General features: G+C 56.3%; 9 protein-coding genes across 9 annotated transcripts in view; 5 read left to right on the plus strand and 4 right to left on the minus strand.

Moving 5' to 3' along the window:
• Positions 1-1,941, plus strand: part of P884DRAFT_244563 (uncharacterized protein) — a gene marked incomplete at its 3' end in the record, with an annotated part of 3,148 nt that extends 1,207 nt beyond the window's left edge. Inside the window, exons 2-3 of the mRNA XM_069440377.1 lie at positions 81-269; positions 351-1,941. Coding sequence (XP_069297002.1) covers positions 81-269; positions 351-1,941 — 1,780 coding nt within the window. The remainder of the gene's footprint in view (positions 1-80; positions 270-350) is intronic.
• A 669-nt stretch (positions 1,942-2,610) lies between these two features.
• P884DRAFT_260310 (uncharacterized protein) lies at positions 2,611-3,242 on the minus strand. Its single transcript, XM_069441433.1, has one exon. It carries the CDS (start codon positions 2,889-2,891, stop codon positions 2,679-2,681), a length of 213 nt encoding a protein of 70 aa, XP_069297003.1. The 5' UTR covers positions 2,892-3,242; the 3' UTR covers positions 2,611-2,678.
• P884DRAFT_27899 (uncharacterized protein) lies at positions 2,631-3,593 on the plus strand. The gene has a single exon (XM_069443247.1). It carries the CDS (start codon positions 2,988-2,990, stop codon positions 3,486-3,488), a length of 501 nt encoding a protein of 166 aa, XP_069297004.1. The 5' UTR covers positions 2,631-2,987; the 3' UTR covers positions 3,489-3,593.
• Positions 3,594-6,101: 2,508 nt separating this feature from the next.
• P884DRAFT_27910 (uncharacterized protein) lies at positions 6,102-6,797 on the minus strand. Its single transcript, XM_069443260.1, has one exon. It carries the CDS (start codon positions 6,444-6,446, stop codon positions 6,246-6,248), a length of 201 nt encoding a protein of 66 aa, XP_069297005.1. The 5' UTR covers positions 6,447-6,797; the 3' UTR covers positions 6,102-6,245.
• Positions 6,798-8,219: 1,422 nt separating this feature from the next.
• Positions 8,220-8,836, plus strand: P884DRAFT_270208 (uncharacterized protein; the record flags this gene model as incomplete). The annotated part of the gene is made up of 3 exons (XM_069442327.1): positions 8,220-8,251; positions 8,352-8,535; positions 8,672-8,836. 3 exons carry the CDS (start codon positions 8,220-8,222, stop codon positions 8,834-8,836), a joined length of 381 nt encoding a protein of 126 aa, XP_069297006.1.
• A 3,224-nt stretch (positions 8,837-12,060) lies between these two features.
• P884DRAFT_278073 (uncharacterized protein) lies at positions 12,061-13,891 on the minus strand (the record flags this gene model as incomplete). The annotated part of the gene is made up of 5 exons (XM_069443148.1): positions 12,061-12,413; positions 12,560-13,299; positions 13,371-13,554; positions 13,622-13,757; positions 13,820-13,891. 5 exons carry the CDS (start codon positions 13,889-13,891, stop codon positions 12,061-12,063), a joined length of 1,485 nt encoding a protein of 494 aa, XP_069297007.1.
• A 526-nt stretch (positions 13,892-14,417) lies between these two features.
• P884DRAFT_202000 (TIM21-domain-containing protein) lies at positions 14,418-15,551 on the plus strand (the record flags this gene model as incomplete). The annotated part of the gene is made up of 4 exons (XM_069438388.1): positions 14,418-14,798; positions 14,951-15,135; positions 15,200-15,254; positions 15,357-15,551. 4 exons carry the CDS (start codon positions 14,418-14,420, stop codon positions 15,549-15,551), a joined length of 816 nt encoding a protein of 271 aa, XP_069297008.1.
• Positions 15,552-15,992: 441 nt separating this feature from the next.
• On the minus strand, positions 15,993-17,534 carry P884DRAFT_270211 (uncharacterized protein; the record flags this gene model as incomplete). The annotated part of the gene is made up of 3 exons (XM_069442328.1): positions 15,993-16,306; positions 16,459-17,333; positions 17,395-17,534. The coding sequence occupies 3 exons, from the start codon at positions 17,532-17,534 to the stop codon at positions 15,993-15,995; spliced, it is 1,329 nt and encodes a 442-aa protein (XP_069297009.1).
• Positions 17,535-18,267: 733 nt separating this feature from the next.
• P884DRAFT_278076 (uncharacterized protein) lies at positions 18,268-19,427 on the plus strand (the record flags this gene model as incomplete). Its single annotated transcript, XM_069443149.1, has 5 exons — positions 18,268-18,342; positions 18,559-18,662; positions 18,996-19,078; positions 19,112-19,292; positions 19,322-19,427. The coding sequence occupies 5 exons, from the start codon at positions 18,268-18,270 to the stop codon at positions 19,425-19,427; spliced, it is 549 nt and encodes a 182-aa protein (XP_069297010.1).
• Positions 19,428-21,590: the final 2,163 nt, after the last annotated feature.

The following is a 21,590-nucleotide window of genomic DNA, read 5'->3' on the forward strand; positions in this document are numbered from 1 at the left end:
CCTCCACTTTCACCCTACCCGCTCCCCGGTCTGCGCATGCGCTGAAGCGTGGTCGGTTGCTGACCCAGAAGTACCTCTAGCTTCACCCAAGGCTCCACTAGTTCGCTGTCGGCCATAGAAGCGTCAACCCAGCCTTCCTCATATCTGAGTCTGATACCTTCGGTCCCTCAGCCGCCCGTCACGCCGTACTCCCCCGACGGTGGCCACTTTTATACCCCCGCTCCTCCCATCTTCCCGGGCCTGGAGGTCAGGCCTCGACTGGGCTCTAAGTATGTAACACGTTAACTTCAGTCGTTATGACCGTTCTGTCCCATGGCGCACTCATTCTCCCCAGTCGCTTACAGCGGTAGCAGTAGCACGGCCGGCCAGGGCATGGCGCATGCCCATCGTTCCACGACACTGCCGCATCCAGGAACACACTTGAGCGCGCGAGAGGCCTACGCATCGGCGACACCCGCATTCAGGAGATCGGAACATCACATCCAACGGTCGCCGCCCTTCTCCAGCATACGACGCAGTAATCTCCTTTCTCCAGCCAGCACATCGACCTCATACGGGTCTCTCAAGATGGACACGGGCTATCCCGGATCCAGGACCCAGCCGAGCATCCCTCCTCTGGGCCCCATGACATCGCTCGGCCATCTTTCATATGGCGACACATCGGCCACTCCGATCCAAGTTGACATCAGCGGCGTCATTGACAAGGGGTTCTTCGTGGCCGAGAACGAGTGGACGTGTTATCGCCGCAATTACTTTGCGTGCGTATGCTCCTTCTCCCTGACACCCCTGCTGCCCAACTCGCCCATCCACTTCCTGCCGACGGGATCCACGCAGGCCTACAACGTGTACGGGTTCGCCATGTGCATCTCCGCGGTCGTCTCCGACAACGAAAGCCACACCATCGAGCTGGTTCAGCACACCCCGAAACGAGACAAGGGCCCGATTGCAAAGCCCGACAAGGTGCGACTGTCACCAAAGCCGCCGCAGGCAAGCCAGCACCCCTTGACAAGCCTCTACGGGGCCCCAGAGAGCAGCCTGGGATCGCCGAGATATGAGCAGGGCTTCGGTCAGCCCCAACAGAGCTCGGCGCCCACCGAGCACACCTTTGAGCGCATCCAGTTCAAGCAGGCGACAGCCAACAACGGGAAGCGAAGGGCGGCTCAGCAGTACTACCACCTCCTGGTCGAGCTGTGGGCCGACGTCGGTCAGCAAGGCGGCGGGGATCCGTGGGTTAAGGTCGCGTACCGGAAGTCGGCCAAGATGATTGTCCGTGGCCGGTCTCCAGGCCATTACCAGTCAGAGAGGCGAGGGAGCACAAGCAGCGGACCCGGCGGCTCTAGCGGTAGTATGGGTGGCGGTGGATACACAACGGGCCTCCTTGGGCCCGGGGAGTATCCGGCAAACCAGCCCATGATGGGGGGAGGAGGCTACGCGCAGCAGTACGACACCCGGTCCGGCGGCTACGGCGGGGCGCGGCCACACCACGAGCTCAACATGGAGCCGCTTATTTCAAACGAAGACGTCAAAGCCATGACCAGTACCAAAGGATATCAGTACTACCCAGCAACCATTTACGAGAGCGAACATGACCCGAGACATCAACAACAACAACAGCAGCAGCAGCAGCAGCAGCAACAACAACCACAGGAGCAGCAGGAGCAGCAGCAACAGCATCACCATCATCATCATCACCACCATCAGCAGGTTGAACTGTTCTCACACGCACGCCAGGAGGTTTCGGGGAGCGGAGCGGCAGCCTCGATGAGCGCCATGTTCGACCCAACCAAGGTCAAGCCGGAGATGGAGAACGGGCTCCCCAGCCTGCTCTACCACGGCGTTCCGTATTATCAACGGTGCGGGCGGTTCGAGGGAAAGGCGACGTCGGGCGGCCAGTACCCGAAATTGATCCCCCCACCTTCCACTACCATGAACATGACCTGAACAGGACGCTCGACCGGCAAGGCGACGAAGAGACGAACGAGCGGTCGAACGAACGAGCGAACGAACGAGATGCCACGCTTTCTCCTTCTCCTCTTGTCTTTTTGTTATTTATCATATCAATCCGTGCATTGCCACAGTTACGTGGCCTATGCTATCATCATGACACATCTGCGATGCATTCCACGGGCCAAAGATCTATTTGGAACTGGGGGTGGGAGGAAAAGAGCCATGATGGGATCTAAAAAGCCAACGACTGAATGTCCACAAGAAAAGTTCGCTACAACGTGTCTGGTCACCAGGCGGGACTGCTCTGAGGGGTGTCTCCTCTCTCTTCTTCCTCCCCGATCTTCTTCCTTTTCTTCCTCTTTGTTTTCCTATCGCCCCTTCTTTCCCTGTTTACCGCATGCTGCTCTGCTTTTCGCTTCCCATATTTTGTCTTTTTCCCTTCTTGACATGTATTTTGCGCCCCTAGACGGGGAAGAAGGGTATTCGGGCATGATGAGACTGGCTGGCGCAAGGGGATTCTGCGGGACGGGAAACATCACGGAACCTGGGGGCTATGGATGGTATGGTAATACGTGGGGGAATGTGGGCTCCAGAGATTTCATGACCTACGGTGGGAACCGACAAGGCGCTGTATTTTCGTTGTCTATTCGCCTAGGTTTTCGGTTTTTTTTTTTTTTTTTTTTTTGTTTCTTTTTTTGGTCATCCTTTTCCTGTTCTTGATTCCTTCGCGCTTACATCCCTGTATTGCGCGCTGACGGCAAGGGGGGGACTTGACCACCCGAGGAAGCCGGGAGACTAGGGATCGGCACCGAGAAGCTTGATGACTGATTTCTCTTTTCCCTAGGACTCTTAGAGCATGATGCTTCCTCAGAGGAATTCCGGGGGAAACAGAGAGGGTTATGCGCGACGAAGCATGGCATTTTCAGGATACCCGGTGCATTCATCTCTGACTTTCTCTTGTGCCTCGTGATTTACGACTTTTTTTTCTTTTTCAACTGGCTGCTCGACGCTGGGAGACAGCGTCTGATTTCTTTCTTCCCATGTGCGGTCGATGCATCTTGTTATGCATAGTCTCCCGGCTGGGGTTTGGCGCCCTGGCCTTCCTTCGGTCCCGAACTTGCGGCGAGTTTTTCCCCCCGCAGCGCCAAGCAGAACCCGACATCATCAACCGGGGTTCAGTTTGTTCTTTTTCCCTTTTTTTATTCTATCCCATCCTAGAAGAGACTGGGATTTGGGCCAACAGCGGGAATAGTCTAGGTCTAGCTTGCGCGGGGAACGCAACGGATGGAATTGTGGTGGTAATGAGGAAAGGAAAAAAAGGGAGGGCCGAGGGGAGGCCAGGGTTCGATGAACAACCCCCTCCCCATCTTCTCTTTCTCTTTCCCTCCCTCCCGTATCCCATCATTACAATGTATATATCGCAATCTGCGCAGCTCTTTCTTTCAAAAGGGGCTCAACTTATGAACCATCTACTGTGCATCCCACGTATGTGCTTTGCGGGTGCGCGCCCCTTAAAAAGCAACGATCAAAACTTGGCCTGAAGCAGTGTACGGATTCTGATGATAGCAGTCTCGCTGGATGCTGAGAGTTGAGTGTGGAAAAGAGTTAGTTACACAACAAAAGAAACAAAAGACCAGGGGTTGAAGCCAAAGCTCTTGCCGCTGCGGGTTGCAGCACCTCCGCGGTTGGACAATCGGTGGGCACCTGAAAGCGATCCATTTTCTCCCGTTGGACACCGGATTCTGGGGTAATGTACGGAGTATCTAGTGTGGCATACAACACTGCACCGGACTGTATGTTCGTACTGTACGGATTACATACATATCAGCATGAATGTCCTTGTACTGCGTCCAAGTGGGTAGAGAGATGACATGAACTCCCGATTCGACCTTGCTGTGGATCTCATTCTCACGAAGATGGACAACGCTGAATGCGGCAGGGCTTGCCGCGCACTCCGAATGCAGTCACCATGGAGTGACCCGAGGATTGATAAGCAAAAGGGATCCATTCGCGCCGATGGCTGTGCTAGACGGACGTCCTTGCACTTCGAGTCGTATTATTAAGTTAGTGTAGAGCTGCCGTCGTGGGGTGTTTGGCCCTGGACGGCTCACGCTCACCGGTCTGCGACTTGTCGTTGCTGGTGTGAGGCAGTTAATTCCCGGGGAAGAAGCCCGGGGATCCTACTCGCGTGATGTGCGAGACCCGGCACCAAGGCTGCAGCTTCTCTCATCATCGCGCAGCGGAGGGCGGAGCCCGATCCCTTGGCGTCGGTTTGGTTCGAGTTCCCAAGGAGAGAAGCTCGCCTGTAGTCAGATCACCTTGCTGGATGCAGCAAAGTCTCAGCCCCCCAGCCCCCCCCCCTCCCTTCTCCTCTCCCACCCTGGTTAACGGACGGGTTAATACGGCAGTGCGCGACATTTGCGGAGTAAGTGTGCAGCTTTCGGACTTAGAACCGAGGTAGGAACGGAAGGAGAGACGTGCACACTGTCGTAGCTACCTACCTCACACTGTAAGATGTATTGCGATGTCTAATAGCACTGTTCTACCTACTGAGGCACCAAGTTTAGGTCTGATGGAATGGGGGGGTTGGTGGTGTTTAATGTTGGAGTTCGATTAGCATCATTTGAAAGACCCGGGCGCTTCTTGCACAACGGCCTTCGCTAAAATTACGTAGTACGTACGGATTACTTCGTACGCCAGTGCGGCTTCAAAGGCAGGCACCGCCCCGAATGAGGATTGGTGGAACGCGGAGGCTGTCAGGCAGGCACGGGTGCGCCAATCAAGCGCATCCAATGCTCTCCTTCCCGGCCTGCTTGTCTCGAAGGCTTCGGCCGTGATAAGAAGGCCGGAAAGGGTGGTAAGCTGCAGCGGGCAATCAATCTATGCGCCCACCATCTGCTGACCAACCAAACTCAAAGAGGATCAGATCCAACAGCGGCCTTCCCCGAGAGGACAGCTAACCGGAGATGCCCATGCTCAAGACCCTGGACACAAGTCAGCAGCTTTCCCACACCATTGGGAATTGCAACCCCTCGATTTGTTTTCTGGGCCGCTTCTCTGATCTTTAACTAACGCTTCGCAATTGGCGCTGGCCAAAACCAGCGCCGATTACTGAGCGCCCACGCGGCGTCATACCGCTTATCCGCCCATCTGCCGAAGCCAACATCCAGCCCCTCTCTCCGAAGGGGGGCAGTATGGCTTGCGTGAACCAGCCAAGTTCGCAGGTATTCCGTTCACCACCCTGACTTAGCTCCCACAGTACCCTGTTAGCGAGGGGTTTAGCACACGAACCGCAAGCCGACAGCGCCCCAGGCAGCTAGAAACAGTGCGGCCCGGACAAGAACCGTGCAGATTGGCCAGACGCGGCTCAGCGCAATCGCCAAATCGCCAAATCCCGTGGTTCTTTGGAACTGCTCCGCACATGTAACTACAGTACGGTAGAACTATAACACAAGTACTCGAGACGTTGACGGTGGGACCACGCTAGCGCTAGGCGCCGTCCTTTGGTTTGACGGTACGAGCGAGCGATCTCTCATTGTTGTCGGCTATTGCCGCACGGATCGGTGCCGAAACGCACCACTCACACTACACTACTCCGTAGTGTACGGATTAACTACTATGCGCTTCGTCGATTGCATCCATCAGGACCACAGAGGCGCGACACCACCAATGCTAGACACCGGGGGAGGAGGGCCAGGCAGACCCGAGAGGCCGGTAGACTAAAAAGGCTCAGGTTACCCCGGCTCAACTCCTCGTTGGGAGGCACAACAGTGATCTGCCGGGCGGCGTCCGTCTGTGCAACATGGGGGCCCTTTTCTTATTTCATCCTGATCTGGTTTAAGCACGGATGACCAGCCCAGAAACGACGGATTAATCCGTACATACATAGCAGGCAGCATAGGGACCAGGGTGTGGGGGACCTAAAATAACAGGGGGATGGGCGGAAGCATCCTCGCCCGCACCCCGGTGGATATGCCCATTTCGACTGGCAATTGTCGACCGGGCGTCGTAATATGGTCGTGCCGTACATGCATACATAGCTGGACAGGGACATGTCCGGATGGTGTTTGGTTGTTGTCTAAATAAGGTTCGGGGACTAAAACCATCAACACTAACGATACAGTGATCAACAACCATCCTTGCCCTCCGCTCTAGCCCCCCCCCCCCCCCCCCCCCCCCCCCCCCCCCCCCCCCCCCCCCCAAAAAAAAAAAAAAAGCGCAACTCCCGATCGACCCACTCGACTTCACTCACAACCGCCAAGACACGCCGGTCCTTCTTGTCCCGCTGTTGCACAACGTTAGCTTGCTTTTCCCGGATCCGCTTTCTCGTCAGACGTTGGCGTGTTTCCTTTTTCTTCTTCTTCTTCTTTTCTTTGACGTCGCAAAGTAGAGGCGGTGGGAACCCGCGAGTGTTTGGCGCAGAGGGGGGCGGGCTGTGTCAGACGGAGCCGGAGGCCGCCAAAGCGCTGCAAGTGTCCAAGGGGAGAGAATACGACCATGACGGCTTCTCGACGGCTTCTCGACGGCAGCAGAGGGAAGGCCTTGCCGCCAACGTACGCTCGGTTTGACTACATCGGTCAGCAGGGCGCTACGGAGTACCTGGGCATGGGTGTTGTTTCGCGACTGGCTTGTTGCCCCCGCTCTTCTACTTCGTATGGCTGACCCGACTCGCTCAGCCGCCCCAAAAAAGGCAACTGCGAAGGGTGTCTTTTTTTTTTATCGGTGCCCATGCGTCCTCCAGCAGCGACGCTCGATGTTGCCGGATGCTTCGAGCGCACAATTTATGCGGTTGTTGGTGGTAAGGCGGTGGCGCGCCAATGGGCCAGTGTCCGTTGATTCATGTGTACGGATTATAGATGTAATGTACGTCCGCATATAATCCGTATAGTCACCAACAAAAAGTCATCCGCCGTTTTTGGAAGGTGGGCTCGACTTACATACGTCCTCCACCCCCCCGCACCCACAAAACCAGTTTTTCCTTCTCCACACCACAACTATAGGTTACAAGCGGAAAACTGACAGCAGGGAGCACTCCTCTGAGGTAGTCGAAGTCATCAAAACCCTCTATGGCTTAGGTTATTTATTTAGCCTTCAAGATTCGAGCCGTCAACGGCCTCCCAAAGCCGACTATTACGGCCATCCTTCGCCGGCTCTAGAAGTCTACAGACCTAGAATACCGGCCTGGAAAACGAACAGGCCGACCAAGGCAGCTTGATCCCAGGGCTGAACGACGTGTTATTTAATATATTAAGGTGGCGCCATCCTCTCTAGCACAGCTATACACCTCCCGAACCAAACCTCCGTCTGGTCAGATGGAGAGGAGCGGTAGCTCAAGGTGTCTAAGGCATCCGAGTGTTCGCGGTTGTAGCAGGCAAACTAACCCTTCTAGGGACGGCGGTAATAGACACGAAGGTAATAGTAGTAATGCCCCTCTAGGTAGACAAAAAAGAGTCTACTTATATAGGAAAGGGTAGCCCAACTCACAAACGAAGGAAGAACCATATCTTGGTCGTACATGTCTAAAGCAAAAGAGTGGTGTGTCGTCCTTGTTGTTGTGATAGTGGCGCCCTCCCCCCCTGGGTAGGCGCCCCCTATACATCCGCACATATCTACTAGATATAATTTATCTCCTCGGAGCCGGAAAAATAAAACTGTATTCCGTAGTCCTCTGGTCATACCGAGAGCTTCCTACGCCAAGTCCAACACACATTAAGTACATGCGGTATTTAGTGGGAGGTGATCGATATTCTTCTGTCGCACACATCGCAAGCCACACACGGCATTCTTGCTCACACTGCCCTCACCCAGCAGCCGACCGTTTTTTTTTTTTTTTTTTTTTTTTTTTTTTTTTTTTTTTGGGGGGGGGGGGGGGGGGGGGGGGTGTTTCCGTCGCACACCCGCTCCCGGACCCCACCATCGGATCGACCCCTGCCCGTGCTCCTCGATCTTGCGCGTGGTTTCGTTGCACAAGGGAGTAGGGAGGAGGTGCCTAGCATCCGGGAAACGAAACAAAAGAAAAAGCATTGTATACTAATTGTCATCGGGGCCACATGGCTACTACCGAGCTGCGCCCGAGAGAGAAAAGAACTCGGGGGTTCGCTTCGCAACCAAGAACGCGCCTCCCTTTTGGGGGGTTGCCACACCCTGTTGTTCCTGCCGTATCCGCTCTTTCTCCTCCTCCAATTCCACACCGGTTTGCTGTGGTTGTGTGTGTGAGGGACTTGAGGGACTCGGAGGTGTGGGTGGGTACAGTACGTGCAAACGCATACACAATGCCCCCGACCAGGAAGCGCCCGCGTCGAAAGTGAGTACATACAAGTACATGCGAGAGTAGCAGACCGGTCGATTGACCGGTTGCATTGCCCCAAAGAGAAGAAACGTCGATCTTGGGAAGCAGGGCCAAGTCCGAACCCCCGACGGGGCCTCTTGGACGAGCGGGTTGACGAGAGGATTGACGAGCGGATTGAGGAGTCGATCGACAAGCCCCCAAGCCTCCCCGTCTGCCGTGGTCGGGCAAAGAAAGGTTCGAATGGATCGAAGGCGCACGCGGCGGGGGAGGAGGGGGTTGGCCAGCTCACGAATTGCCAAGTAAGCTGGCCGCTCATCGGTTTGCATCCTACACTAGGGACCGAACATCTTTTCCTCTCCCCCCCTTTCTCCTTCCACTCCCCCCTCTTTCCCTAGTTGCCTGCCTTGTTCTGCCTGCTCTTGCTTTCTCTGACAGGGTCGTCACACGACGGATCGAAGGCACCGGATTGGCCAAACGGACGAGACGGACGGGCCTTCTGATTCTCCTTCTCCTCAGCCCTACCGTTCGGGCCGCACGCCAACGATCCCCTGGTCGGTCTGGGAGATGAGGCTGATTGGCCGATCGCGCCGCTGCGGCTGAGAGGAATCGGCAGAGAGAAAAACAAAAAAAATTACTGTAGGTTCCGTGATGTGGTCTTTTACGCTACAACTGTTCTTTATTGGCCGCCAACCCGAGAGCGGCGTCGAACTCCGGGTCGGGGGTCTTGGGGGGAAGGGCCGCGTTTCGGTCACGGGAGTTGTCGACCCTGACGGGACAGTTGGGGACGGTGGGGTTCGTTGAATACGACTATGTGTGTATGTCCTCCGTCATGTATGTACAGTACATATCCGTACATGCCTACATACCCACCTACAAATGGCTGGTTACCGGCTAGACTGGTTGGTTGTTCAAGCGGCGGCCCCAGAAGACGTCTCAATATAGCTCCTTCAGGTCTGCGGCGTCATGAGGGAGGCGTTGGGTATCAGCTGATGAGGCAAGACGCACACAGGATCCGCGCAAGGTCACTTATTTCCGCGGGGAAAGCCTGGTTGAGAGAGTGTCGTGTATCCGTCCTCATGCCGTGGTCGGTCTGAAGGACAGTTCATGTGCAAGCAGGTAAGGTCAGGTAGGTTAGTCAAGGCCGTCGGGTCATGTGCATGTATCATGTATGTATCATGTATGTATCATGTATGTATGTACATACATTTATACATTTACACATTTATACATTTATACCTGTCCAGCAATGACTCAAACTACCCGAGAAAGCGCATCAAACTACGGCTCAACATCGCGACGGTAGGGGTAGGGAGCAGCCCGTTGTGGCGGGCTGCCCGCTCAGCCGTCCTGTCCGCGGCCGAGCCAAGCGAATATAAGACAACAACAACCAAAAAAGGGGGCTGCTGTGTGCCCCGACCCGCTCAGCGGCCTGCTCCTACTGCGTCTACCCCGCCGCGTTGCACGCCCCTTCTTGGACGCACCCCTTTCTCTCTCTCTCTCTCTCTCTCTCTCTCTCTCTCCCCGTGACTCTTCCTGTTTCTACCGACCTCGGTCTCCAGGGGGGGGAGGGCCGCTTCCTACCTTTTCTCGGTCTCGTAACGCGTCTCATGGGGTAGGTTTTGAGGGCAACTACCAGATGGTTGAGACAAGGACAAGTCCACTTTCGCTGTATGTTTGTTTGGCTTGCACAGCGGTGTCAAAGAAGAAGAAGAGGAGGAGGAGGAAGAAGAAGAAAAGGCTGAGACATCGTGCGGACGGAAGGGGAATGCTCCCCGGGGACCCCCGGAACACCACCCCGAAGTGTTCTTTTTTACGTGGCCTGAAGTGCGTGCGCATGCACATCACACCGCCGCTGCTGGGGGCTGGTGATGGTGATGGTGATGATGGTGATGGTGATGATGGTGATGGTGATGATGATGATGATGATGATGATAAAGAAGAGGAGGAGGAGGAGGAGGAGGAGGCAACGACGAGACTGCCGTCGCTGTTCCTGTTTGGCGTATCGTAGCCCAGGGGGAAGTCCGAGAGTCGACTAGCGAGGGTTTTTCTCCGATGATACATCTGCGTGTCTGTGTGAGATGGCCCTGAGGACGCACGCACTCTGCTCGGTCTCTTGCGCAGCGCGTTCTCGTGCTACGTAGTGCAGTAATGGTCGGGACGTCTCGTCGCATCGAGACAAGACACCACGCCGTCTAGGCCTGTCTGACGGCCTCGGGGGACGCTAGGGCTATCGGTTATCTGGATTGAGAGGGGGTGTTTTTTTTTCCTCTCTCTCTCTCTCTCTCTCTCCTCTTTATTCTCCCTAGGCCAGCCAGTCAAGTATACCTCGTGCCGGTAGTCAGCGGAGGAAGAAGGTAAAGCATCGCTTGTGTCGGCGGCGGATTCACCATGCTTCAGGGGTAACATCTCGTAACATCTCCTTGAGAGGCCCCACAAGGCAAACGGATGGTAATGGTCTCCCTCTCTCTCTCTCTCTCTGTCCTCCTCCGTTGGGCCCATCCGAGTCAGAGTGGTCTGGGTCGGTTGGGTAGCAAAAGTGGACTTCGGTTTCAAAGTCATGCTCTCAGCCGCTGACCATACAGGGTAGGGTTCCAGAAGCCCTCTGCTGTGTTTCGGCCTTGCCGGTCCCGAGGAATAAAGAGGGGAAGAAGAAGAAGAAGAAGAGAAGGAGAGAAGGCAGGCCAACGCATACCACAAGGCTCGGCTGTTGCGGTCCTCGATGGGCTTTTTCTCCCTCCACCCCCTTCTTTTTCTTTTTTTTCCCACTCTCGTCACTGCATGCAAGCGATGCATGTGTCTTTGACCCGGTTACTATGGCAAAGATACACGACGTCAAGGAATGCGACATGCACGCCTCGCGCCGAGTAAAACACTACTAGAACCAGGGGTGTTGTTGTTGTCTTCCGGTGAGAATCGGCCACGGAGCAGGCGACTTGCACCGCGAGGAACTGGTGGGGAATGTGATCGGCCGACGCTGAAGACGTGGTACCTTTTGCATTCAGAAGGCAACCCCCTTTTCTGTCCGTGGCATGATTATCGAAGAGAGCGCACGCGTGTCTGAGTCGAGAAGCGGCATGACGTGGCTCGAGTCTGCCCGTCCGGGAGCGCTCAGGGGTCAGCTTGAATGTAGTCCGTACATCTACACAACTGCCAGACTCTAGTTTTTAAAGTCAAGCTTGTTTCAGATCCAGAAAGAGGGAAACCTAACGGCCGATGCGAATCAAATCTCGAGGTCGAGTTTGTGCTAGCAAGGCCCTCGTCAAAAACGATGCCGGGATGAAGCAGCAACTGGCGCACCTCATCCTCATCCACTACGGTATAGGCAAGCTCTCATCATCTGAGTGGTGATAGCGCTTTTCTCCCCCCCCCCTGTCATAGCCGTCATGGCCGGTAGGTAGCCAAGATGTATTCCGGCAAAAGCAAGTCGTAATCACCACCCGACTATAAGGAGATTCATTAAGCAAGTCGAGAAGAACCCGAGGGTCCTGACAGGCAAGAAGTAGTAGACAAGCCCATGCATGATGAGCGAAGAAGCACGAGCAACCGGCCAGAAGAAAACGGTCTCTTGCTAGACGATCTCGAAAGCTGCCGCCGCCAACCTCGCCTCCAAAACACTTCCCATTAACCTAAACATGCACACGCCTAAGCCTGCTTTACCTCGAGTGTCCGCAAAACACTCGTCCACTCACTTGGTTTACCGACCGACCCTGGGCACCCAGCACCCCATTGTTATGTCTCCCCACTCGCCAATCCAGCTCTCCATCTGATCGCTTCGTTCTCCCATTGCTTTCTTGCTTGCTTGCTTGCTTGCTTTGCTCTCGGTTTCAGTTCCCCAGATAAGCCCGAACAGCACCCTGCAGCCGCCCGGCGCCCTCGCCGAGCAGGTGCGTCAGGTTCTCGAGGTCGTCGGCGGCGGTGATGCCGAACCGCCGGACAAAGTCCTTGGCGGCGCTCTCGAGATCGCCGTAGTCGTCGCTGGCGCCGACGCCCTCGTCGGACTCGGGCCGCCCGAAGTAGGCGTTGCTCGAGATGGCCTGGGCGCCCTCGAACCCCTGCAGCCGCGACTTGGCCTCGGCCTGGGCCGCCGAGTCGAACATGCCCTTGCCGAAGAACTCGTCCGACGAGATGGCCTTTTGGTTGCCAAACTTCCTTTGCGCGTAGTTCTCGCCATCGTCGTCTGGGACATCAAGAAAGGAGACAAGAGTTAGCACTCGTGCGATCTCGTCTGGTCGGGAGACAGCGAAAAAGAAATGGTCTAAAAAAAGAAAAAAAAAAAAAGAAGGAAAAAAAAGAAAAGGAAAAAAATTGCCCTCTTTTCCTTACCTTGAGCAGCAGACGCCTTGATGGGCCCAACCGAGCCGAACCCGCCGGCGCCCTTCTTCGCGACCGCGGGCCTGCCGACCTGCCCGAAGCCCAGGCGGCCGATGCCCATGCCGAGGCGCTCGACCTCGGCCGCCGACTTCTCGCGCACCCGCGAGGACCCGTAGCCGGTCCGCGCCGCGGGGCTGGCGGGCGAGGGGGACACGACGGCCGACTCGGTCTTGCTGCCGCCCGCGGCCGCCTTGGGTGCCGGCGCCACCTCCTCCTCGGCGTCGGGATCGTACCCGAGCTTCTCGATCCGCTCCGCCTCCTCCTTCGCCTTCTTCTCGGCCTCGTCAAAGTCGATCGCCACGTCGCTCCCGAGCTTCTTGGCGCCCAGCTTCGACGTCGCCTTCTTGGCCCCGAGAATGTTGGTCTTGCGCGGGCCGGTCGTCTTGGACTTGAGCGCGGCCGAGGTGGTGATGCGGGTGGCGGGGGCGGCCGCCGCCTTCGCCTCGCCCTCGTCGTCCTTGGCAAGCGGTGAAGGAGCGCGCGCGCCGGCGTCCTTGCCGTTCTGTCCGCCCGCCAGGGGGGACGGGGTGCGCCCGACAACCGGGGGCGTGGCGGTTCGGGAGATGGGCGGGCTCAGCTTCTTGACGGCGGGCCGGCTCCACGAGGAGAAGAAATCATCCTCCTCTTCCGCGGGAGTGCTGCCGCTCTCGCCGCCCTCGACGCCGTCCGTGATGACCACCTCCTCGGGGTACCTGGCAAAGAAGAAGAAAAGTATCTTGTTAGCGCGAGCGTAGCGGCGATTCGTGCGGGTTGTTGCCCATACTCCTTGGCATCCCTCGCCGCCCTCTTCTTGAGCTCTTCCTTGTACTTTGTCGCCACGGCCGACGTGTACTTGGTCTTGGGGTCCTTGCTGTTCAGCGCGGCCGAGCCGCCGTTGGACTGGAAGAACTTGGTGGCCGACTCATTGCCGCCAACTTTCATGATGCGCAACTGGTCCCATTGCCATTCTGCCGAGGGGTTAGCGGCGCCTCCGGTGCGCGTCGGCGTAAACTGCAGGGAGAGAGTGTTGCGTACGGTCGAGGTTGGTGGACCGGACAAAGGAGATGTGGACGCCGAGGTTGCGGTGATTGGCGGAGCAGTCGAGGCATAGGTAGATTCCAAAGGGGACCGAGGTCCAAGTCGGGTTCTTCTGGCCGCAGTCGAAGCAGACCTAAGCGGCGCCGGTTCAGTCAGTGTGCTGGGTGAGACCAACAAGAACACGAGAGCGCTTACCTTGTTGGCCGGCTTCGTCTTCAGCTTCTCAAAGATCTTGAGCGACTGCTGCTTGGACGCGAGACCGCTCATCTTGGCGGCGCTTTATCCAGTCCTTCTCACTAGCGGGGGCCCGGGGGGGGGACCAAAGGGAGTAAAATGCGCCGTGCTGTTCGGTTTCGGTATCGCAGGGAGGCGGTGGAGTAGCGCGCGAGCAAGAGGGTCGCGAAGGTGAAGAGTTGCGATCGTGAAATCGGCCGTTTCAGGAGAAAGGTGCCACATTTTGGTTAGCCCGGAGCCCGCCCATGTGGCATCAACATCGGCCGCTAATCCCGAATTAGCTTAGAGCCTAGCAACATTTGCCCCACGCATTTGGCCCGCCAAAGCCTCGAACCGGTTCCCCACCAGAGAAACTGCCGGCTGGCACCGCTCACAATTGGCGATTGAATGATCGATCAATTTGATCGATCCTCGAGCGCGAACAAGCTCCGCTCGAGTTTTAGTTCGGTTCGTGCCAAAGCGAACAAATCAAGGCAGAACCAAACCACAGCCCTCGCTAACACCGACAAACGCCGGCTTTTCATAAGCCGCCAGCGATGGGCTCCGCAAAGCCGCCACGATGAATCGACTCACGGTCTCGGGGCTGCGGCTCCGTCCCTCGAGCACCAAGGCTGCCATGGCAGCAGTACCCCCGTCGCTGCTACAGCAGCTCGTCGTCCGCTGTCGCTCCCTTCCGGAATTACTTTCCCCCTCCTCCTCCTCCTCCTCCGCCTCCTCCTCTTCCTCTTCTCCCTTGGCCTCATTCTCCTACCAGAGCCGCCGCGGCTATGCTACGCAACACTATCAACAACACCAGACCGAGTCACGTCGCCGGGCCGTGACCCCCTTCAACGATGACGGCCGCGTCCCCTGGACCCAGCTATCGGCCCCCGAGAAGACTGCGCGCGCCGCGCAGCAGACCTTCAACTTTGGCATGGTGGTCGTGGGGCTGGTCTTGACGGTGCGTAGGCCCCTTTGAGGACTCCAGTCCCAGACAACAACGCCGTCACCCAAAACAAGACAAGAAGAAGAGCAGAAAGGAAGGACAAAAAAGAAAAAAAAGAGAATAAGAAAAAAAAAGGAAGCGTATTGACATTGTCGGGGACAACACAGGGCGGTGTCGGCTACGTGCTCTACTCGGAAGTCTTCTCGCCCGACAGCAAGACCGCCTACTTCAACCGGGCCGTCGACCGCATCCGCACAGACCCGCGGTGTCTGGAGCTGCTGGGCGACGGCAAGAAGATCATGGCCTTTGGCGAGGAGACGTATAACAAGTGGCGGCGGGCGCGGCCCATCGCGTGAGTCTTTTTCCCCCTTCCCTTACCCGTGAACGTTGTGGGAGGCTGACAGGCGCTCGGCCAGCTCGACGGTGACCAAGGACGCACAGGGGAACGAGCACATGATGATTCAGTTCAATGTGAGTGTTCTTCGTGTCTTTTTCTTTGTTTTTTCTTCCTTTTTTTCCTCCTTTTTTTTTCCCTGAAGGGTCGTTGCAACAGACGACTGACGACTAGATCAGGTGCAAGGGCCCAAGGGGGCAGGACGCGTCAGCATTCACCTCGTCAAGCGTGCCGGCCAGAGCGAATATGAGTACAAGTACTTCTTCCTGGACGTCCAGGGCCACCAGAGGATCTACCTCGAGAATGCCGACGCTTTGCGGGCGAAGAGCGGAGAGAGCAAGGGGTTCAGGCTGTTCGGTGTCAAGTGGAGTTGAGCTGACACCAACCGAGTGTCCTTGTTTTATCGTCAATCCAATACCCGCAGGATTGGTTCGGGGTTCTTCGAGTGAGGGACCTTTGTGTGTGGGGTGGGATTCATGGGAACCTCATAGGGGCTTATAGAATTAAAGCGTACACTACGAGCTCGAATTGGGTTCCAGCTGATCGGGGTTGTGTCAAGAGCATGAATAAAAAAGCTGGAGGGTATTATTATCAGGACGACTAAGCTAATTATACAACTGTGATACTACAATCTGTCTTGCCGTTGCTCTTCCCCCGTCCTTAATCACAACAACATCGAGAGCTCAAGTCCCCCTTTTTCAGACATGGAAGATAATTCCTTCCAGCTCGAGGAGCACGAGGATGAAACAAACCTATCCCAACAGGAGATCTCCCCTTGCCATCAACGTCGTCCACCTCCCCAATCACGATCTCGACTAGTGTCCCTCTTCTCCCTCCATCTTGGCGATCCACTTATTCATCTGCGCATATTTGTCCTCAAACGACTTCTGCAGCTTCTCGCAGGCCGCCCACATGGGGTCCTGCTCGCGCCAGTACGTGTAGCAGTTGGTGAAGATCTGATTCATGTCGGCCAGGAACTCGTTCTCGTCCTTGTACTCGTGCCGGTCCATCTTGCCCTTCATCGTCGTCAGGTCCATCGGCTTCTTGATCACGTCGAAGTAGTCGGGCACGCCGTCGCGTTCTGGGTCGACGGGGTCTTTGAACGGCCCCACGACTCGCGTCCAGAAGCCTGGGTTTGCGCGTTAGCATATATCTCATCCTCTCGGGTTTTTTTTTTTTTTTTTGGGTGCGATGTGGTGATAATAGAGGCGAGGCGTGACGGAAGAAAGGGGAAAAGGGGAAGGGGGGGGGCTGCGACGAAGGCTATTATTGGAGGCTTACCAGGCCCGGAAAGCATCCTCGAGAGGAGGTCGGCGCAAAAGTTGAGCTTCTGGTTGGAGGAGAATTGCTGGCCTCCGTTAACGGCTGCGCTCGAGCGCCGCTTGGAGCCGGGTTTGGGACCCGGCTTGGCTCCCGGGAGTGACGCCCTCGGGCCTCCTTGTTTCCGGCCGGGGGCCTGAGCACCGGAAGAAGGGGTGACCGGAGAAGGACCGTTGGCCTCGGCATCCGACGCGCGCCGCTTTTTGGAGGGCCGCCCTTCGGCCTCGTCTGCTTCGTGTGGCGCCGAGCGACGCTGCGCGCCGGGCGCGGATGCCGAACCGGCAGCATCAACCTGGGGCGGCGATTCGTCCAAGGAGCTCATGGTCACCACCAGCTCGCTCAGCACCTCCTGGGGGAGCGACCGGGCAAACTCGGCTCGGGACTCGCTCGACCTCATGTACTCGGCCGCCCATGAGAGGAGCAGCTTGCGGATGGAGGATCCCTCGGGAGTGTCCTTCCAGACCTGGACAAGGAGCGGAGTGGCGGGGATGTGCTGAGTGACGCGCCGGCACTCGGCCATGGCCTCGAGCGTGGCGTCGCAGAGGCCTTCGATGCCCAGTTCGTGGCCCAGCTTCCAGACGCCGATGAGCACCTCGTAGCTCGGAAGATTGTCGAGACTTGGGAAGACCTGCCCCGTGTACATGAAGTTCTGGGCATAGGCAAATACCTCGACGGGCGTGTCGGGCAGTCTCACGAGGTTCTCGAGGCCCTCGTTGGGAGTCTCGGCGAAATATTTCCTGTAGTAGGCCGACTTGAAGCACAAAAAGTCCTTTTGGATGCCGAAAGGCGTCTCTTCGGGGCCGACTAGTGCGATAACGAACAGCGGATGGGGTTGGCTGAGCCGTGGTGAGCATACCCATACCATGCCGGTAGCTGGATGTTTGCCATCTCACTCACAGCCATGAGAAGGGTTGAGGCTCCACTGGAGCAGCAGTCTCCTCCGCAGGGGCTTTATTAGTCTCTTCTGCGGGAGACTTGACTACGGCATTGTCGGTATCGGTTGCGCCATTTTGCCGGGATACTTGATCGTCGGGCATGTTGACTATGAACGCGTCAGCTCTAGAAGAAGACCGGAAAGTTGTGTTGGCTTGATGGTCGGCAGATCGCCAGGCGGTTTGACAGAGAGGACTCGGTGCATCTTTTTTTTTTTCTTTTTCTTTGTCTTCATCAACAAGCTCGTCGAATTGTGGTATTCGAATGAAATAGAACCGAACACAATACGGAAGACATACAGGACGAGCAGATGAATGAATTTGATGGCACCAAAGTGACGATTCGTCTCAGATGACCGCGTCTCGTCGAGCCCAGCTCAATTCAAGTACCAGACTTGTCCAGGGCTGTGTTCACTGAAAGAGAAATTAGGGGAAAATGCGGCACTAAACGCCCTTGAGTGTGAGGAGTGCAAGCTCTGAAGGTTGAGAAAAGACTGACGATGAAGCAATTGGAAATAGACCAGCCGACTTCACGGCGTCTTGTGAGCGCGGGAGTGAGAGATGTGAGATTCCTGAATGTCGTCTGAAATTGGCGAATGGGAGGACAGATGTTGAGTGGTTCAGAGGTGGCCCCACCGCACTCACAGTGCGTGAGAGGAGGCAATGGCACTCAGAGTTTGCTGCTAGCGCTCGAGCATAGCACAGTGCGTGCTGTCTTCATCGCCTTCCCAAGGTTTTCATGCTCCTAGCTGCGCTCAGATCGCGAAAGCACGGCGCAACGCATCTACGCGTCAAATCAAGATGGAGATGGGTAAAGGCATTGGAAACCGTGAGACACATGGACGAGAGATTGCAAGGCAGCTACGGCTACCTGAAGCATGGAGGAGAGAGGAGTCGGTGGCTGAGAGGGCGTGTTCCACGAGGACAGTGCGTGGCTGTGTGCTCTATTCCCATTTCTTGCAGTGCGTCATCTGCCCAAGTACCCATTCTTTCTGGCTGGGATATACCAAACAGAATATGGCATTGATATTTTCGTCAAGAGAAGCTCATTCCGCACTTCGCTCCCCAGAACGAGGCTGCTCTAGCTGACCACGCCGCCAGAGGTCGATCGCCGACGGGTTGTGCCAAGTCGAGGCAAGAAGGTCGAGTCTTGCTTGCAGCTCTCCTCGAAGAAGACAATGGCTCAGTTCCGAGTCCCCTGAAATTCCTCGCCCTTGCAGCAATAGGCGTCTCGTCATCAACTCCATCGACCAATCGCCCTAAGCACACATGTGCAGACTCTTCAAACCACTCCAGTCTGGCCTAGGTTCAAGTCAGGTAATTGAACTACTCTGAAAGGGGCTTCCCGATGACATCCTCATCATGGTTCACTGTAGGGTGTCGACACGGCCGCGTGGCACACAGACCAGCGGCGGCATTGTACAGACAACAAAAGGCAACGTTCGACATCGCACTCGAACCACAGCAATACATCCAAGTACCCTTCCCTTCTTCTTTCCAGCCCGCAATGGCTAGAGCAAGGGACCATTCGGCCCAGGAGGTGCTATCGTAACGCGGAAAAACCAGATGCTCACCAGCTCAGTACCTGCATGTAAACACGATGAAAGGTGCACGCAGGGCGGCGGTACTCCAAGGGCGGGGAACCCCCTGTGCGCATCTGTAAACCGGCCGCCCCCGAGAAGCGGCCGAGCATCAGCACTGGCGAGTACCGACCGACCCTCGCTACGGCGGCAGACCAGGGCGAGGCAGGGAAGTGAATGCGCCGTCGGTCAACCGGCCGGACTCTCAGATGCCGCACCGTATCATCCCGTGGCACCGCGTACATATCATCGGCCGCGCCCCCGGGGGGGGGGGGGGGGGATCGTCAATGCTGCCCCGTCTATGATGTTGAGTCGAGGTGTGTGGAACCGGCCGACTCCCATTCCCCATCGCTCCATGACATCAGGCCAGACCAGATCCGCTCAAATCAGGTCACCAGCGGCCGGTGTCGGGGCGTGAGCGAAGGGAACCTACCTAAAGAAGGAGAAATTGATTTGTTTGTGCGAAGTATGTTATATGCAAAATCAGCCAACATCACACCACATCCACGCCCGCGATGTGCACCACGCAAGCCAATTCGGAACGGACCACAAGCGAACGAAAGTCAAGCAAACAAAGAAGAAGCAGGCCCGTCCCCTGACCCCACAACCCGCACGCCTCCGCAGCCGACCCGGAAGGCGGAAGCTTCAGGCAGGCCCCGGCGGGGTATTCTCGTTCCCCATCCCCACCCCAAAAAAAAAGACACACACTCTCTCTCCTTTTTTCCCCGCCCGGGATACTCTAGAGCTCTCCACCGGCCGCGGTATTGCTGGAGACTGCCGCGTGTACCCGTTCGACCCTCTGTTGAGGCCAGGGTAAAGATGGGCCGATTCATCATTCGACGTCTGCGGCCACACGTGGGGGGGAAATCGTTCGACAAGCGAGAGGCGGCGCGAGGGTTGCAGCGATGTCCGAGGGGTAGCATTGGACAGACAAGAGGTACGAGCGGGCAGGGGAAGAGAAGGAGGGGTGATCCCGGGTGGGGAGGAGCGGAAAGGATCTCTCCCAAACAACACAGGGTACGGTAGCTTTACCAGATAACACCTTTACCTATCTATCCTACCTTACCTACCCTTACTAGGTAGCATCGCGTAGTGTAGGTGTATGTAAGGTGTAGTACTCCGTAGGAGGCCCGGGTACGAGAGCTACCTTAGGGTGGTGTGCAGAACACAGAGACACACATTGGCCGTCTCTCAATACCGCGCCAAAAAAAAAAAAAAAAAAAAAAAAAAAAAAAGGAGGAACCCCTTGTGCAATTCAGCTGCGCCGCGTACGCACGAGTGTATAGGGACTAGATCTTTCAATCTATCGTGCGTCCAGCCTTCCGATATACCCTGCAGCATGTGTTGTCCGTATATCGCGTGTTCCGGCTTGCCGTGCGGGAAGGGGATATATAAGGTTTATTCTTACTATATGTCAGGTATGCACATGCGGTACTGTACACAGAAGAAGCAACGAGGGCTGTATGAACATGCATGTATCTACCTTAGCTATCGTATGGATGTACTTGAGCATGTATGTACTGGATATACATTAGGTACATACATAATCTGTACATGCGGGGCATACAAGAAGTCGTTGCAAAGTGGGCTTCGTCTCCGATGCGAAGATTTCGCCGGAGCGCTCTCCGTATGTTCATACAGACATACAATACCTTACGTACGTACATACAAACATACATACGTACATGGCGATGTCGGCTGCTTGAAGTCGGTGCAGGTTCTCGCTGTCATTGAATCCTAACCTGAAGAGTGTGGAGTACGGAGAGTGCACAGGTGCGGCACCATTCGGGTCCCAGGTTCGACCCGCTGATCATACCGCAGGCAGGCGCGGGGGGGGGCGAGGGAGTCGGAAGGCCTAGGCTTCAGGGCACGGCCGGGTAAGTCGGGCTGCATATCCGTTACACATCATCTATGCAAGTGAGCCGTTGGGGCCGAAGCGTTTCAATCGCAACCACTCCCGGCATGCGGAGACGAATGTACTGTGCGAATTGCGCGTTGTGATTGGGACCGGAGAGTGAGGGTTCTTGCAAACGTCGAGTTTGGGCAGATTAAGCATTCCGTACATTTACATCATGATGCTCGAAACGTTAGTAGGATGCCGCGCCGCGGAGAAAGAGCCAGGCCCGGATTCAACCCGGCGCCCCACAAACGAGATCGCCATGACGGCATGAGAATAACACACTTCCCAGCCGATAGCGCCGCGGCATCTCGACAGCCGGAATGGGCTACAGCTTCACCGGCTGCAGCTTCCCCGTTTCTCTTCTTCTTCTCTTTTCTTTTGGGCCAAGCAAGTCTCCGGGGAGCACGGGTGACTCTCATGACGAATACCCACCACCGCTGACTTCATCCCAAACCTCCTATCAAAGCTCCAATTGATCGCCAATGCATCCGGCCCCGCTGCCCAGGGGTTGGGGGGGGGGGTTGGGGGGCCAATCGGACAACCAGATTTCGAATAGCAAGAATTGCTCATCACTTCGCTGCTGCGTTGCGCTTCTGGAACGTAGATCTGCTATGCTACCCTCCTCATCCGATGAAACGGTCCGTATTGTTTCGGTATGCAGAGTTGCCACGCCGAGGCCAG

This window comes from Thermothelomyces heterothallicus, assembly GCF_042370625.1.
Source record: "Thermothelomyces heterothallicus CBS 202.75 unplaced genomic scaffold P884_scaffold_13, whole genome shotgun sequence".
NCBI classification, from domain to species: Eukaryota; Fungi; Ascomycota; class Sordariomycetes; order Sordariales; family Chaetomiaceae; genus Thermothelomyces; species Thermothelomyces heterothallicus.

Excerpts from the sequence above, each read along its gene's own strand:
- P884DRAFT_260310 (XM_069441433.1), bottom strand. The coding sequence starts at position 2,891 with ATGAATGCACCGGGTATCCTGAAAATGCCATGCTTCGTCGCGCATAAC.
- P884DRAFT_27899 (XM_069443247.1), top strand. The coding sequence starts at position 2,988 with ATGTGCGGTCGATGCATCTTGTTATGCATAGTCTCCCGGCTGGGGTTT.
- P884DRAFT_27910 (XM_069443260.1), bottom strand. The coding sequence starts at position 6,446 with ATGGTCGTATTCTCTCCCCTTGGACACTTGCAGCGCTTTGGCGGCCTC.